Consider the following 17,907-nt stretch of genomic DNA (forward strand, 5'->3'; position numbering starts at 1 on the left):
TCAGGTATCTTTCCTTGGTGGCTCTCATTATTATGTTAGATTTATTGATGATGCAACTAGAAAAATATGGGTTTATTTCCTTAGAAAGAAATATGATGTATTTCAAACTTTTAGGAAATGGAAATGCATAGTTGAAAATGAGGCTGGAAAGAAATTAAAATGTCTTAATCTGATAATGGTTGTGGGTATTGCAGTCATGAATTTGAATATTATTGCTCCACTAATGTTATTCATAGACAAAAAATTGTTCCAAGGACTCCATAGGAAAATGGAGTGGTTGAATGCATGAACATGACTATAATGGAGCGTGCAAGAAGCATGACTATGTTGGGTTTCCCTTAAACATCTAGCTGGAGGCTATCAATACTACTATATATTCGATTAATAGAGCTCCCTCTACTCCTTTGGTTTGTAGTATTCCAGAGGAAACATAGAGTGGTAAGAAGATGAGTTATTCTTTTCTAAAAACTTTCGGCTCTGAAACATTTTCTTATATAGATTCTAAAAATAAAACCAACATGGAAGCTAAGTTAAAGAAATATGTATTTTTTGGATATGGCATTAATGAATTTGGTTATAGAATTTGGATTTTGAAAATCATAAAATTGTAAGAAGTAGGGTTGTCATATTCAATGAGAAAGTGTTGTACAAAGATCTGTTGTAGCAACATGAGAAGAAAGAAGATGATTATGTAGTGTTGAATGATTTTCCAAAAGCTGATGTTCCAACAATTCCTTATGATTTGTAACAACTACAACAAAAAATACCACACACCCTAGTGAATGTTAGACAATCAACAAGGCTAAGTAGACCTCCAGAAAGATTTTCTCCTTCCTTGTATTCTATTTTACTTACTAATGTTGGTGAGCTTGAATGTTATGATGAAGTTGTGTAGGTGGATACAAAGATTTAGTGGGAGTCTGCAATGAAAGAAGAAATGAACTCTTTGCTGAAAATTAAGACATGGGATTTATGCAAATTGCTTGTAGGTAAAAGGGCTTTATAGAATATGTGGGTTTATAGGTTGAAAGAAGAGGATGGAGGTAAGAAAAAATTTAAACCCAGGTCAGTTGTAAAAGGATTTGCATAGAAAAAGGACATTGATTTTGATGAGATATTTTCTCATGTTGTTAATATGACTTCTGTTCACACTGTTTTAAGTATTGTGGCTATTGAAGATTTGCATTTGGAGCAGCTTAATGTTAAAACAACCTTCCTTCATGGTGATTTGGATCAAGAGATATATATGGCATAGCCACAGGGATTTGAGGTCAAAGGTAAGGAGAACTTAGTGTGCAGATTGAAAAAAAGTATATATGGCTTGAAGCAAGCACCTCGGTAATGGTATCTAAAATTTGACAGGTTTATGCATGAGCATGGATATAGTAGGTGTCATTTAGATCATTGTGTTTATTTTAAAAGGTTAGATGATGATAGCTACATTATTTTATGTTTATATATTGATGATATGCTTGTAGCTGGGTCTATCATGGATCACATTAAGGGGTTGAAACACTAGTTATCACATGCATTTTCTATGAAGGATTTGGGGTTAGTAAAATAAATCCTTGGTATGAAGATTTGTGAAGATAGGAAGAACATGAAGTTGACATTATCTCAGGCTAATTATATTGAGAAGGTGTTGCAAAATTTCTCTATGGAGAATGGTAAAGTTCTCAGCATACCTTTTCTTGGTCATTTGAAGTTGACTAAGGAGATGTGTCCCAAGACACAAGAAGAGGAGGATAAGATGTTCAAGGTACCTTATGCTTCAGCTATAGGAAGCTTGATGTATGCTATGGTATATACTAAGCCAGATATTGCACATGCAATGGGAGTTGTTAGCAGGTATATGAGTCATCCAAGAATTGAACATTAGAATGTAGTTTTATGGATTCTTAGATATTTGAGAAGAACATTCAATAAGTGTTTACACTTTGGGGGTTGTATTATTGATTTATAGGGCTATGTTGACTTAGATTGGTAGGGGATATTGATACTAGGAGAAGTACTACAACTTATGTATTTACTGCTAGTGGGGCAACCATGAGCTAGGTTTTTAGGTTATAGAAGATTAATGCTTTATCCACTACAGAGGAATAGTATGTTGTTGCTATAGAGGCAGCTAAGGAGATGATATGGCTTCGGTTCTTCTTGGAAGAATTGGGACACCCTCAGAAGGATAATTATTTGTTTACAAATAGTCAAAGTATCATTCACCTTATAAAGAATTCAGCTCTACATTCAAAGAAAAAACACATTCAGTTGCAGTACCATTTCATTTGATTAGTTTTGGATGATGGATAGTTAAGGCTAGACAAGATACATAAAGATGACAATCCAATGGATATGTTTACAAAGGTAGTGACAAGGGAGAGGCTAAATTCCTCTTCATCTTAGGTTGGTCTTCTCAACTGAATAGAATAAAAGAACAACAGAGTCCAGGGTGGTTTGATATGTTCTAGTGGGAGCTATAGGTTTAACATTGCTATGATCAATCTCCAAGTGGGAGGTTATTGTTGTGGAGTCTAATTAATCTCCAAGTGGGAGATTATTGTGATGTGGACCCTAATCAGATTTGAAGGTTTATTTGGAGTGGTTTTCTCCCCATATTATTTCTAGGGGGTTTAGGGTTAGCGCCCCCAAGATGGGGTCAAGGGGTAGTGCCCCTACATGGTCCTGGGGAAGCACCCTAAGTGTACTCCCTATCATAGTACAAGGTGGGATCAAGGGGCAACACCCCCGAGAGGGTTTTTAGGGGTAGCACTCCCGAAGCCAAAAATGCCCTTATATTGTAAAAGACATCGGTTTCTATTTTTCCTATTGGATGACTTATTCTAGCCTTAATTTTGTATACGGCAAAAGCTTGTATAAAAAGGCTTAGGGTTAGGGATTTAATAATGCAATCATGATATTGTAGCTTCTTGTGGTGGTATTGAGCTGTAAGGGATTGCAGAATGTAATCACAGGATAATAATAATATTGGACTTGCTATTGGTAGACATAGCCCAAGGATTGGGTGAACCACATTAAATCTTGGTGTCTTGTGTTCTCTTATGTGTGATCTATTATTTTCTAATATTGGTTATATTTGCATGTAACTGTTATTTCTGTCTGAGGTTAATCCTAACAAAAAATGCAATGAAGATGTGGAGTACATATACTATCTGCACATCAAAGCAATTATAACAAAAGACAACAATCAAACAATTCATTATTTTGCAGAAAAGAATATTGTTGAACAAATTTGGTCCTCTTTAAAAAAACATGACCTATGAGGAGTACATTAATGACAAGTCAACAATTATCTTTCTGTTATGAGATTTTCTAATGAGAGAAAAGTTCACACTTAAATAACATGATTACATGTGTCATTCCACTTCAAGATTAGCTACTACCCTCTCCCGACAAAGGTAAATATAATATTTCTCTTTATGTTACACAATATGATATTAATTAATTGGTTTAATGTGCTATTGACTTTGCTCTAATAACCATCCTACTCTACAAGCCTCTAAAATTTAGAGAAGCAAGAATAATTCATACAGAACATCACCATTTTCTGTTCCAACTCCCATTCCAATTCTTTTGTAGTCAAATAGTAAACAAACACATCTATAGTCTATCAATGTGTTTGAAATGCATTGAATACTTATCAATTTTTTGGATTACCATGTTAAATGCTTAATTCCATCATTTACATACACTTTGTATGCTATGATGAACATATATACTATCTATGCATGTTTATGCTTATTTGGATATATATACTACTTACTATATTTTGAACATGTTTAATATTTGTTGTATTTTTAAAATGTCAGTTGTTACGATATATTCAAAACATTTCAAATGTCGTGCTATGTTTCAAATTATGGTGATGCTATATTTCCCATCAAGTTCAAAATTTTCTTTACACCATAAAACTCTAAAAGATTATTAATGCAAAAAAAGGGTTTTAATAATTTACAAATAATAAAAATCTGCAATTTTGACTCATTAACTTTCAGCCATTTTGCTAAATATGTTCCAAAAATGCTAAGTTGTTATAGATTCATTATTATAAATGTGTGTAGAAAAGTATTATTCTTTCTTCATACTAAATTATCTAGCAGGTCTATTGTCTTCTTCATGTATTTCACTTAACCATCTCTTGTAATGTATACTAAAACTTTCAAAGTCAATTAAGTTTAAATGGAAAATATTCAGTTACTCAAGCCTCCCTCTTGACCTACCATACTTAGACATTTTTCTTAAGTGGACAAATATTTTACAAACAATACTCTTGTTAAACATATGCTTCATTGTAGGAAACTTTCATTGATGCTCCTACATTGCAATTACATGACATTGTTGAAAGTGTTACACTAAACTATGATTTTATTGTTTCTTGATATAAAATTATGTTTATTTGATACTTCTACATAAAAAAACTATTTTGTGCAAATATTATGTAATGGTTATATTTCTTTTGCATTTTATTCTTGTTCAAATCAACTTTGCAAGTATCACAATAGTCAACAACATCGATAAATATGCTTCATCAAAATGAATGACTATTTGACGAATGAATGACTTATTCTTAGGATAAATGGTTCAAAATTTCCTTCAAATAAAGTCTTCATTTTGCATGGACAAGATTGACTTCCTACATGACTAAAGTTGTTACACTTAAATCACATTTAGGCACTACTAAATACTAAAAAAGCTTCCCCACTAAGGCTTTATAATATTGCTTTCAATTTACAGTTACATATGCCTTGATGTCTACAAACCCATTATTTAAACTTCAATTAAGTTAGTTGTTTACTTACTCTGTATTGACAACATCAAAATGACCTGAATATGTACCTAAAACTCTTTTTGGCCTTTGCCTCTGCCCATGATGTTGTTGCCTTGGATGAGAGTGTGCACTGTTGTAATGTGGAGCCTAATCAAACTCAAAGGTTTATTCGGTGTGATTTCCCTCCAAATTATTTCCAAGGGAGTTTTGGGGTAGCACCCCCAATATAAGGTCAAGCACTCCATGTCATAGTATAGGGTGGGGCCGAGGGGCAATGCCCCCATGAGGGATTTTTGGGGGCAGCACCCCTAAAGCCAAAAATGACTCACTGTTGTAAATAGTGTCAGATGCTATTTTTCTATTGGACGAATTATTCTAGCTTTAATTTTGTAAGTGACAAAATCTTGTATAAAATGGCTTAGGGTTAGGGATTTCATAATGTAAGATGAGATTGTAGCTTCTTGCAGCAGTATTGAGCTATAAGGGATTACAGATTATAATCACCAGATAATAATAATATTTGATTTGATGTTGGTGGACGTAGTGCAGGGATTGGGCGAACCACGTTAAATCTTCATGTCTTGTGTTCTCTTCTGTACGATCTATTATTTTTTGGTATTGGTTATATTTGCATATAATTGTTATTTATGTCTTGGGTTTATTTGTTATATTTGCATATAATTGTTATTTATGTCTTGGGTTGATTCTAACATGCACGACATTGCTGAAAGTTTTACAATAAACATGTATGATTTTATGGTTTGTTAATATAAATTATGTTTACTTTATACTCCTACAAGATCTTTATATTAAATCAATTCTATTCTTTGTTGATCTCAACTGACAATAGAATGTTTGTCTTCTTAATTTAAACATGCATCTGTCTTGCAGGAGACTCTTTCACTATATATTTCCACCTATGGGGAGCTTTGGTCCTATTTCAATGCATGTTTGATACAAAAATTATCGCATAAACAACTATGACATGCAAACTTTATGTAATGGTTCTATTACTTTTGCGTTTTATTTCTTGTTTAAATCAACTTACCAAGTGAAAGATTGTACATACCTCTCCAAGTTATAGGTACATAGTTTTTGCCAGAATGGTCAAACTTCTAAAATTAATATTTTTCTTCATTCCAAATTAGTTTTCTCAAGTTTTTACAGTAAGAAAATTATAATTAACTCAAATAATCTTTCATGCATTACTATTTTAGTCATATAATCCAACTTCACTATTGAACACAATAACGTTTCTACAATCACAACAAATAAACATAAAGGCAGGAACTTTGGCACTTGTGTGCCTTGTTTTCAATAGTTAAATTTAAATAATGGTATAATTCTAGTATATTTAATTTTTCTTTTCATTTAAATTAATGAAAGATAATAGTGAGTAGATTTTTACATCGTATAAGAATGTATTTTTATTTCTATGCTTCATTATTTTTCTATTCCTAAAAATAGACTATAAAGTGTAAAATCGACATAACAATAAATAAATCGAGTCTTTAAAAAAAATATGGGTTCAATATCAAATGAACTTAAAAAATATAGCTAGCTAATCTTCTAAATTATTCATTAATTTCTATATAAATAAAAGAAGAAGTTAAGAGGTCATTTTCTTAGTTGTATTTAAGTATATCCATCAACACGTATTATTTAATAATTAAAAAAAGTTGTAGAGTAATATTAAGGCACACAAGAATATACCTATTGAGGGGGAGGAGATGGTGAGAGGAGAGGGAGAATGAGGTAAAGGGAGTGAACAGGGAGGGGGATATAGATGAGGTAGAGAGAAAAAGAGTAATTAAGGTATGGAATATATATATATATATATGGGATTTCCCTATAGTGCAACATATGTTGCATGCCCTGTTGATTGTGCGATCTCATGTTCAAGACTTGGCAATGCATGCCATTGAATCCGAGTGTAGAAGGCTCCCCACAGTGCAACATATGTTGCATGCCCTGTTGAAAGGTTGGTCTCATGTTCAGGACTTGGCAATGTGTACCATTGAATCTGAGTGCAGAAGGCTCTGACTTGGCAATATGGATGGTGCCATTGGAGGTTGCACTCACTCATGGGAGACCCTCCGATGACTGCATTGTTTGTGATTATCATTCATAGTGGAGTGATAAGGGGTGGACATAGTAGTAGGGACCACAAGGGAGTCATAAGGAGTCTACGAGAGGCATAAGGATGTTTGAGTTGGTTTCAGCTTCGATGGAGTGATAAGGAGTTGTCAATAGGAGAGATAAGGAGAGGTGTGAGGCAATTTAAAAAAAATTTAATGTATCTTGGAGGCTCTCTTTCCACATCCACAAATATTGGAGTGATAAGAGGAGTAGTTAGGCATTATAAATATAGGTGTATCGATGCCTCGGCAACCATAAATTCACTAGGGATGGGGTCCCCCTTAATGTGATCCCACTAGTTGAAAGCTCCAATCAAAAGCACTTACCCTAAATAAACATATATATATATATATATATATATATATATAGAGAGAGAGAGAGAGAGAGAGAGAGAGAGAGAGAGTTGAACACAAACTCTAGTTGAATCAAATTAAATAAAAATCTTAACACTAAATTAAATATTAAACATAATCCTAAACCTAATACTAAATCAAATCACACCTTGTAAGTACAACACTAAACATATAAGCATTGGACCAAACTGAACTTTAATCATACAAATACATTAAACCCAAATATAAACCCAAGAATAGAAGAAAATATTAGGTACTAAAATTAATTTTTAAACATAATTTAATGTGAATAAATTAAATTATAATTAATCTTTAATTTAACTGAAATAAAATTTTAAAGTCTTTTAAATAGATTTTTTAAAGTTATTTATGTTTTAATTTACAACATATGAATAAAATGGTTATCTATACAATTTTTCACATAGAAAATCTATTATGCAAAATTAATAGGACAACAACATGAGAACAACAACAAAAAATAGATTGAAATAATTACAAAATTTAAAAACTAAACACATTTAAAAAGCTAAAATTGATCTAATTTAAAAAACAACTAAAATAATTTTAAAAACTAAAAACTAAATCAATTTTAAAAAACTAAAATCATTTTTTTATCGGTAAACAACCGAAGCCATGATAATTTATTAATAATAATAATAAAATTAAATACAATAGCATTCCTCCGCTCAAACTAAAATCAAATTTTGATTTTATATTTACTTACTATTTATGTTAACTTCTAAAAAATAATAATGAGATAATAAAAATAATAAAATAATAGCTAAAAAAAAAAAAATTCGCAGTTCCTATATAAATCCTATTTACTTAATTAATTAAATTGTTGAATATATTTATTAAATTAAATTATTTTAATTATATTTCAAAAAACACTACACACACACACACATATATAATAAATTTGGTTGCTGCTATAACATAGTCATCACTTTATTACCACATTATGTGGTGAAGCTTTCTTTAAAACTCATTTTAATAATTAATAAGAAATAAAATATTTGACACAATAAATAATTGTGCTCTCTCTAACATTATACATACATATATATATGTATATATACATATACATACATACATACAGACATATATACATATGTATACCTATGTATATGTTTATGTATATATACATATATATACATACATACATATATATACATATACATACATACATCCACACACACACACATATATAATTCATATGTGTGTGTGCGGATGTGGATGTATATAGATATAAAACAAAGTGTAGAATTAAGTGTAAAAAGTGTTTCCGTACAATTTCTTAATTAGTGCAATAGGATAATTTAGAGTCTTCTCTATTAATTGCATATTGAAAAAAGTTCAAGCATAGTTTCTCTTATGACCATTAAATTTTATTTCCTTCAATTTTCTTTTTCTCCAAAACTTATGGGCATATATTATTATAAATAAATAAATAACCCACACTTAAAAAATCACCATGTGTGCACTCTAGGAGACAATTTCACATAGACTCTTGTATATTGTTGTTTTATTTTACTTTGAATTACTCTATATTGAAATTATGAAATTAAATCTTTATTTTTTTTGTTCCTATTGTTCTACCATGTTTTAATTGCAATTTCTTTTTTCTGTAGTATCTATAACATATTTTAATTACTTATCACCATTGCTAGCCCAATATACTCTTTGTATGGATACGATTTGGAAGTAATTTCATGATTTAAACACATATACACGGTTATGTTTTCTTTTATAGGAACTATGTGTAGTTGATAAATGGTCAGACTTCTATTTGAGAACATTAGATAGGAAACAAATCTCTCATCTTTCTAACATTCATCATCACATCTCCTTTTTCTCCTAGCCAATCCTTAAAATGTAAATGATGTAAATTCTATAGTGTTGAGTACATTGGAGAATTTTATAATTTGGTAATCTAGAGTTCATCATCCTTCTCCATTGATTACACATAACTTAATGAGCCATTTTAATATCAATTTTTTATTTATTTCTTCATTTATACAACTTAAAACAAAATAATTCATGTATCAATATTTCAAGGATAATTTTAAAATATCTTTGATTCCATAATCTAATTAATACATATTTAATTCAAAATAATTTAAAATCAATTAACTCACAAACACAAAACTAATTGACATTTAAGCATTCCAAAGTTTTCATGAATCAAAACACTCACCTTAATTATTCCAATTCTTTCACATATATAACTCTTCATGTTGCACTTCCAAACTTTACTTATAGACTTGAATGACAATTGACATGTTAGGATTAATAAGATTTTGACAATAATATATGTATATACTTCCCCTAGAGTTTCTTGGATTTCTATTTCAAACTTTGGTACATCTACCATACTTTTTGTTAAACATATGAAGTCTACTAGGGCTTTCAATAAATTCAAAGTTTCCTTTTACTCAAATTTGGAGTCAATATTAATTATCATCAAGTCGTTAATACATTTCTTATCTAAGCACAAGTCACATTAAATTCTACTTGAAGTGACACTTATAAATTCTTTAAGATATGGTAATAAAGTTAATTTCCATATGTAAGGTTCCTTCTTTAATGTGAAGTTTTCTTTAATTTAAAATTAAAAACTTAGAGCCTTGTTGAAAATGATGATTGATATATTATTTTGATTGAAATATAACATTACATATGGGGTCTACTATGGCTTTCAATAAATTCAAACTTTCCTTTTATTCAAACTTGGAGTCAATATTAATTATCATCAAGTCACTAAAACATTTTTCATCTATGCACAAGTCGCATTAAATTCTACTTGAGGTGACACTTACTGGGAAAAAGAGGGATAAAAATTTATTAAGACAGAAAAGATTACAACAAGGAGACACTTATAAATTCTTTAAGATATGGTAATAAAATTAATTCCCATATGTATGGTTCCTTCTTTAATGTGAGGTTTTCTTTAATCTAAAATAAAAAAACATAAAATCTTGTTGAAAATAATAATCCTTATATTAATTTGATTTAAATATAACTTTATATTTATTAGAATTCTCATTTTATTTAGACTTAATATTTTAGGATTGTATCATGTGATGGGTATGCAGTTGTAACAAAATTCAATTAACTTCAACCTTAGATTTGAAAATAATACCAAAAAAAATAAAAACTTAAAAATGGTTCAAGATAACCTTTTATTTTAAGGAACATGTCTAAATGAGAAGAAGAGAACTCTAATGATTAGAAAAACATATGCAAATAGCAATATACATGTTTATAGTGGTCCCAAAAGTGGAAACATAAAATATAGACAACACATTAAAAACAATTACAAATGCAACAAACACAACATTTTATATAGAGAGAGAATAATGTGATTTAAATGTAAAAAAGGAATTATTATTATTATTATTATAGCCAATTGATGGTGACTAAGGGTGACTAAGTAATACAAGTTTTAATTTTAATTAAAATTAAGATATAAAACTACAAAAAAATTAAGAAAACAATTTAATTTAAAATTATAAATGAAAACATGAATGTAAACTAAAAAGGCAAAACTAATTACGAGATAAAGCTCTAATGAATGCTTGATAGCCTACTAGATCGTGCAGCTTCTACCATATTAAAGCCAAACAAATGAAAATTGTGATTCCGAACAAACGTTGATTTCATTGAATCTCTTCTCCAAACATGACTGTAAAATTAGGATCTACTCCAAGAGTTATTAGGCAAGAATTTATAAGATATAATCTACTCCAAAAGTTATGAAGCAGGATAAGTAGACAAAGATGAAGTATGTTGGTGTTTAATATAAACAAGGAAAGGTGATCACAGATAATAAGGGCTCTATTTCAATGTGAGGCATAGACTATTGAGTAGATTGCTGTTCCAACCAATAATAAATTACCAACTAGAAAATAATTTTAAGAAATTAAGCATACAATTTTGCTCTCTGCAACATCCTTTTCAAAACATTCCTTTTTATTATCAAATTCGCATAGCATTGAAGAGTTTTCAATATAAATAAATAAACATCCATCAATTTAGAAAATCATTATGACTGGTGTCAAGCATCATGTTCATATGAATATGCATAAACAAATTCAGCACACTAGATGTCCCTGTCTCTATGACACTCGGAAGGCATGTTTGGATATCTGACTCTGTCATTGCAATAGTTGTAGATGGTATACTTGGTCCTCACCCATTTCAGCCTCCTCCACTGCAATCCATCCAAATCATCAAATTCCTTCTGATCCCACCACCTCCTTCCCAGTGTTGGACAAAGTGAATGAGGTGCAGATGCCTCACAACCATCAATATGGAATCCCTTGTATGCTGCCACAAATGGTGCTTTGCTCCAGTCAGTCTTCTCAAGACCTCCTCTTGTGGCCCAATCATCTGCATTCCAAAGGCTTGAGTAGATCTTCATTGGCTGATTGAATGGATACCTCACCCCTAAGTCCTTGCTGTTCTTGAACACCCTGATTGGAATATCATCTACAAAGAACCTGAATTTAAAAAGTTAATGTTTTAGAGACCGTAAATGTGGTCATATTCAAGCATTTTAACACCATTTCTATTGATTTGTATTGGAAAAGGTGGTGTTTGATCAATCAAGGAGCATGAACTTACACAATCTGATGCATGTTCCAGAGAACAGAGTAGGAATGGAAATCTTTGGTGGGATCAAACCAGAGGTAAATGCGCTGTTCTCTGTCTCCTTTTCCTCCACTATACACATTGGTTTGTAGAATATATGGCTGCCCAGTCCTGTTGCCCAAGAACTCAAAGTCTATTTCATCATGCTCTGAGTTCTGTGATGACAGCTGCAACTCACAAAAACAAAAGTTTAAATCTTATCAAAGTTGCAATCTTATCTTTTAACTTCACATTAGAAGAGGAAAGGATTGAAAGAAGTAGATTTAATTTTTCATATTAGAAGAGGAATGGATTAAAAGAAGTAGATGTTATTTTTCACATTACAAGTGGAAAGGATTGAAAGATGTAGATGTTATTTTTACATTACAAAAGGAAAGAGGAAAGAATTGGAAGAAGTAGAAATAAAATAAGTAACACTTACATAAAAAGCAGTGACAGTGCCAGCAGAGTCACCAGGAACCATCTTGATATGCATACTGAAATGCCCAAACAAGTATGTGCCCTTTGATTGGAAACCAGTACCTATACCACCCACTCAAAAAAATATTAATAAAATGGACAATATCAGCTAAAACATTTAAAAACACTTCAGATCCTTTCATGTCAAAGGACCAATATTAGTGATAAGCAATACTTTCCTTGGCCCACAAAAGAAGAAGCACATACAAGCTAGTTAAAAGAGACATTACCAGTTGATTTGTCCAGAGCAAGTGTGGCCAGTTTCCCACCATCAATGTACTTAATATGATCAGCAGCCCATGTGGGGACATAGTTCTTGTAAAATGACACATCTACAGGTCTCCTGGGTGTGCCAGCCATGACAGCAGGAGTTACCACTGCTAACAAAACCAGCAATATTTTGGGCAGCATCTTTACTGCAGAACAGCTTCCACAACCTACAGAGTTAGAAGTATATATAGCCATAACATTAGAACGAATCAAAACTTACCCACTAAACAAGTTTTGTTTTAATTAAGAATCATTGACTCTTGAATGACCTTCAAAAACACACAGCCAATATACTATCAAAATTGGATATTCCCATTGTCTATAATATTTCTGAGCATACAACATTCTGGTAAAACACCACCATATAGAAAGATTCTGGGTAAATTCATTTTTTCACACACTAATATGCTAACTTATAGTCCTACTTGAACCATAGAACAGAAAACATACTTACTTAGAAGGCAGAAAAGCTGAAGGGGTACCAACATGTAAGCTTGTTTAACGTTTATGGATTTATACAATTCTTTTCAGTCTTGTTTTGATCTTCAAAAACACACGACCAATATAATATCAAGGCTGGGATATTCCCATGTCCGTCATATTTCTGAACATGAAACATCCAGAAAAGCACCGCCATATAAAACTATTATCTAGATTCATTTTCTCCCACAGTTATATGCTAACTTATAGTCCTACTTGATCAGAATCATATAGCATTGCAGAACAGCAATAGAACAAAAAAAAAATACTTGATTAGAAGGCAGAAAAGCTTTGAAGGGTACCAAGATGTAAGTTTTGAAACTTAATGGATTTATTCAATTCTTTTCAGCCTTGCTTTCTCTCCCTACCACAGCTCCATACCAGATACTAACTGAAAGGATAGATTCTACATACCAATTCCTAGAACATTGTGGTCATTCTGTAATACAATGGACAGCCATAGCTAAGGCATTAAGTCTTCTTAAATAGGAAAGCAGTAGAATTAAAAAAAGGAGTTATCTTGAATCAGATTCTCCTTGCATCTTGGAAGAAAGAACTGACCCAGGAACCCAGGAGCCCTCTATATTAAGAACAGGAAAACTAGCTTTATTTGAGGATAAACGAATTTTTTTGTCATATAACTAGAATGTAAAATACAAATGAAAGCTGCTTAAAACTATCTGATTCTGAACTGACTACCCAACTCTCTCTATCCGATAGCCATCTTAAACCATGTGCCATTTTGTTTTTTCTCTGAGATTGGCATGGTATATGACACCTCTTTGCTGGTGAAACATGCAGCAACACTTGACAGATGTTAAGTTCGGTGACAAACATTTGGTATGTTGAGAACACAACATGTTAATGTAATATAAATGAGGTCAAACATGGTGCTATTATTCATCACAGAAATTCATGACAGCAAAAAATATTGGGAGAAGACATATGAATCAATCAAAAAGATTTGAAATATTGTAAGGATAGCAGATGGCAAGAAAACCCATCAACCTTTCAAGATCACAACAGTACTGAACAGCAACTGAGATGAAGATATACTGAATGGTTCTTTCTAGGTCCTTTTATAATGAGAGATGGGCATTTGAGAAAAGAAAAAAAATATTGATATGAAGGATTTGCACTCTGAGTGAGTCAGGATAAGCACATGCAATCTTTGCATTGGCCTTTACAGTACTGCTAAATAATGACAAATACATATTTGTTATTGTTTCCTCTTTTAAAAATGATTAAGTGTTTGTTTGCTATTGTTCATTTTGATACTTTTCCTCTACCATAGCCAAATAATGCCAATACCTATTTGCTATCTCTGGAATATTGAGGAAATCACATTTCATTTTATCTCTACCCACATGTGGCCATGGAATAAATTAAATGGCCTCTTGTTTTATTTGAGAGAGATCACAAATGAGACACCTTTCCTGTAACATTTGTGATGAATAGTTGAGGGGATGAATTTTGTAAATTTTCAGGCTTTGTACCTTGAGATTGCAATACGCAAATAAGTTTTCTAAGAAAAGTTGGCAAATTCATGAGCACAAAATTTTCCATTATTGGTAGGTCTAGATCTTAGGTCCCACATATGGATCTCTAACTTTTTCCTCAACTACCAATTATCCAAACCGACTTCCCATCTGTATAGACAACCCATGTCCACCCTTACATGGTGTGTTGGCTGCTGATAGAGAGTTATTTGGCTTGAAGCCCTAGCCAGTTGTTCTTATGGGTGTCAGGGTTTGGAGTAATGAATGTTCACCTATAGGTCTTGCCATTCTTTTGTCTATGAGACACGTCTCATTTTAGGATATTGAGACTAATAATAATGAAAAATATGGTTTTATTTCTTTCCAATTGTAATTGCAAAAGTAGTATATTGATGTTATTTTCATGGAACATATTGATATTGTATCAATTTTGATCTATGAGTTACATGTAGGTATATCAATTTTGATCTATAATTTACATATAAGTATCTTTTTCTTTTATTCTTTATTATTATATATATTCAAATGTATTTTTATATCTCTATTTTTAATGATTAAATTATTACTATATTTATAAACATTTTAAAGTAGTTTAGATTAACTACATTTAATTGTTGTAAGTCAATTAAAACTATATTTTGGCAATATGTTAACTCTATTTAAATATTCACTTAACTATAACCATAAAATTAAGAAGAAAATCATTAGAGTGTCCTTTTTATTGATAAAGGGACAAACAATGTAATCTCCATCATATAGGTGCATACTATCTACATATTATTGAATGATGTCTTCAATATCACTCTTTTCATTATTTTTTCTTTGAACTAAGTCTAATAGAGAAAAACTAGTATATTTATTTTATTCAAATTTTGTTTTGATGGGAATATGTTTTTGTTCAAGAGTTTATTTATATTCATATTTATTTTAATTTATTTAATATTATTTTCAATCTATTCCTCATTTAATTAAAAGGGAGTGTGTTCTTCTAATTGAATAAAGAGTAAGGATAAGGTGGTCAAACCATAGGATATACTTGATTAAATGTTTAAATGATGATTGGATCAAAGGATAAAGGGTTGATAATTATGCAAAATTGATTAACCAAAAGATGTATTCTAGCACAAAGATTAAAATGCTAAAAAAGGGGCTTATAGTTTACTAGACCAAAATTGGGTGATTGCATGTATCACATTATTAAATTTATATGTGTGTGTGTTCATGTGGCTTCATTTGTGTGTGTGTGTGTGTGTGTGTGTGTGTGTGTGTGTGTGTGTGTGTGTGACTTCATGCCCTACAAGTGTTTATAGTTCATTCTCTATGTATGCAATTCATGTCTCGTGTGTATTAGCATTTACTACTTCATGTTTATGTGGACATCTTTGTTAGAAAAGTGGCCAAATATTTGAGAGGGGGTGAAACAACTATTTCCACAAAATTATTAAAATTCTTCTCTATCAGATAAGAATTCAAAAAATCCAATAACTACATAATATGTTTTTTGGTTTAGCACATCAAACATCCATAGTAAATGGAAGCATGAAATAGTATGCAAGAACACCTCCACATAGAACACTATATTTTATATGAAAAACCCAAAATAGGAAAAACCATGGAGAATATATTTCTCATGAAATATGAAAACACCTATTAAGGTGACATAAAAATGTGATTTGATACATGAGGCACACTACCGGATAATTCTCACTACAAGAAGCCTTAGTGCTAGAATGCTCACTATAAGACAAGGGCTTACTATCGATATATAGGGGCTCATTCTCATATGAAATACAAGGAGATACAATCTACCTCTAAGATCTATGGACTACTCTACACAAACATGAATCTCCTTCATATATATTTGTAGTAACTTTGCATATAATCTATGAAAGCCACACATATGATATTTAGGCACTTAGAAGGACCATGAACAACTAAATTGTCTCCCTACTTATACACCATGAAGAGATAAAAGGTCATACAAAACATTTGAAATAGGTCACACTAGAATATTCAAGCAATGAGAATGAATGTAATGAGGACCACCTCGGGCAATACAACATGTCTCTTTGGGCCAACACTCAACACCTTCTCCAAAACATCTAGTTCTAGTTGATATATGTAGTGTGTTGCACTTATACAATTGGGATTGAAACCATATACACATTCGGATAGGATTGAACCAAAACTGTACAATCTACCATGATGTAGATAAAACATCAAATCAAGTTGATAAATTCACCAACTGATACACACAATATTGGTATACATCAACTAATACACCAATGATTTGATTATCCAACAATTGAAACATTAAAGGATGAATAATGAGTATATTGGTATTAATGATTAAAAAAATCATTAATGGCAATAGAAAATGTATAATATCATCCTCACATTCTAAAAATTCCCCCACTTTTTCATTTATGAAAACATTCATCAATAAAAAAAAGTGCAACAGAAACCTGATATTTGTAAACATAAACCAAAATTTCTTACAACTTTATCCTCTTTTGAAAACAATGAAAAAGGGAAACACAAGCTCCCCTTGCTATGACACTCTTCTCCCCATGAGAGGAATCCACAAATCTCTAATCCAAAAAGATATAGATATACAAAGAACTAGATCAATGCACGCACTGGTGTACATACCGAGCATTGGGAAGGGGCAAAACACCTAGTTTCCCTATAAGATATTCAAAAGTATATTTGCACAAAGGTTTGGCAAATATATGTACAATTTTCTAATTTGTGGGTACATGCTCCAACTTCAATGCATCTTTCTCAACTTTATCTTTGGAAATGTGATATTTAATGTTAATATGTTATGTCTTGCAGTGCAATACTAGATTCTTTGACATATTGATTGCACTGGTAATATCAAACATAATAGGAATTAGATTATTTGGTTATCAAATGTAATTCCTATATCTTTCAAATGTTGTTTCATCCATAATACCTAAGTGAAACATGAAGATACTACCATATATTTTGATTCAGTAGTAGATCATTACATAATCCCACTTCTTCCTTGGCCAAGGAACTAACTAGGAGCTAAGAAAGTAAGCTCCTCCACAAGAACTTCTTTTTTACCTTTACAAAACCTCCCTAATATGCATTTGTAAGAATTTTCTTAAGGAAAGAATGAAATGCCAAGATCTAGAATTTGAAGAGATAGCACAACAGAGATAGGTAAAATGATGATCAATTGATTAAATCAATAATGATCAAGATTACAATACTCATGACCTTCAGATATATTCATATTCAA

General features: G+C 31.2%; 1 protein-coding gene across 2 annotated transcripts; it reads right to left on the minus strand.

Moving 5' to 3' along the window:
- Positions 1 to 11,229: 11,229 nt before the first annotated feature.
- Positions 11,230 to 13,266, minus strand: LOC149540621 (xyloglucan endotransglucosylase protein 2-like). 2 transcript variants are annotated; one of them, XM_089799664.1, is made up of 5 exons: positions 13,112 to 13,266; positions 12,618 to 12,803; positions 12,350 to 12,450; positions 11,902 to 12,095; positions 11,230 to 11,777 (listed from the first exon to the last, which is right to left on the minus strand). In XM_089799664.1, exons 1-5 carry the CDS (start codon positions 13,143 to 13,145, stop codon positions 11,378 to 11,380), a joined length of 915 nt encoding a protein of 304 aa, XP_089655790.1. In that variant the 5' UTR covers positions 13,146 to 13,266; the 3' UTR covers positions 11,230 to 11,377. The 2 variants fall into 2 exon arrangements, with proteins under 2 accessions (XP_089655790.1, XP_089655789.1); XM_089799663.1 differs by having other exon boundaries at positions 12,618 to 12,824.
- Between the last annotated feature and the right edge of the window lie 4,641 nt (positions 13,267 to 17,907).

Source organism: Cupressus sempervirens, chromosome 9, assembly GCF_028749045.1.
Source record: "Cupressus sempervirens isolate cs-2001-9-10 chromosome 9, ASM2874904v1, whole genome shotgun sequence".
NCBI classification, from domain to species: domain Eukaryota; kingdom Viridiplantae; phylum Streptophyta; class Pinopsida; order Cupressales; family Cupressaceae; genus Cupressus; species Cupressus sempervirens.

Bases quoted from the DNA above. Each gene is read 5' to 3' on its own strand.
- LOC149540621 (XM_089799663.1), bottom strand. From the start codon at position 13,145: ATGTTGGTACCCCTTCAGCTTTTCTGCCTTCTAA. The intron at 12,096-12,349 runs GTAAGTGTTACT...TGTGAGTTGCAG, and splicing joins GCACTGTCACTGCTTTTTAT to CTGTCATCACAGAACTCAGA. The intron at 11,778-11,901 runs GTAAGTTCATGC...TTTTAAATTCAG, and splicing joins TGGAACATGCATCAGATTGT to GTTCTTTGTAGATGATATTC.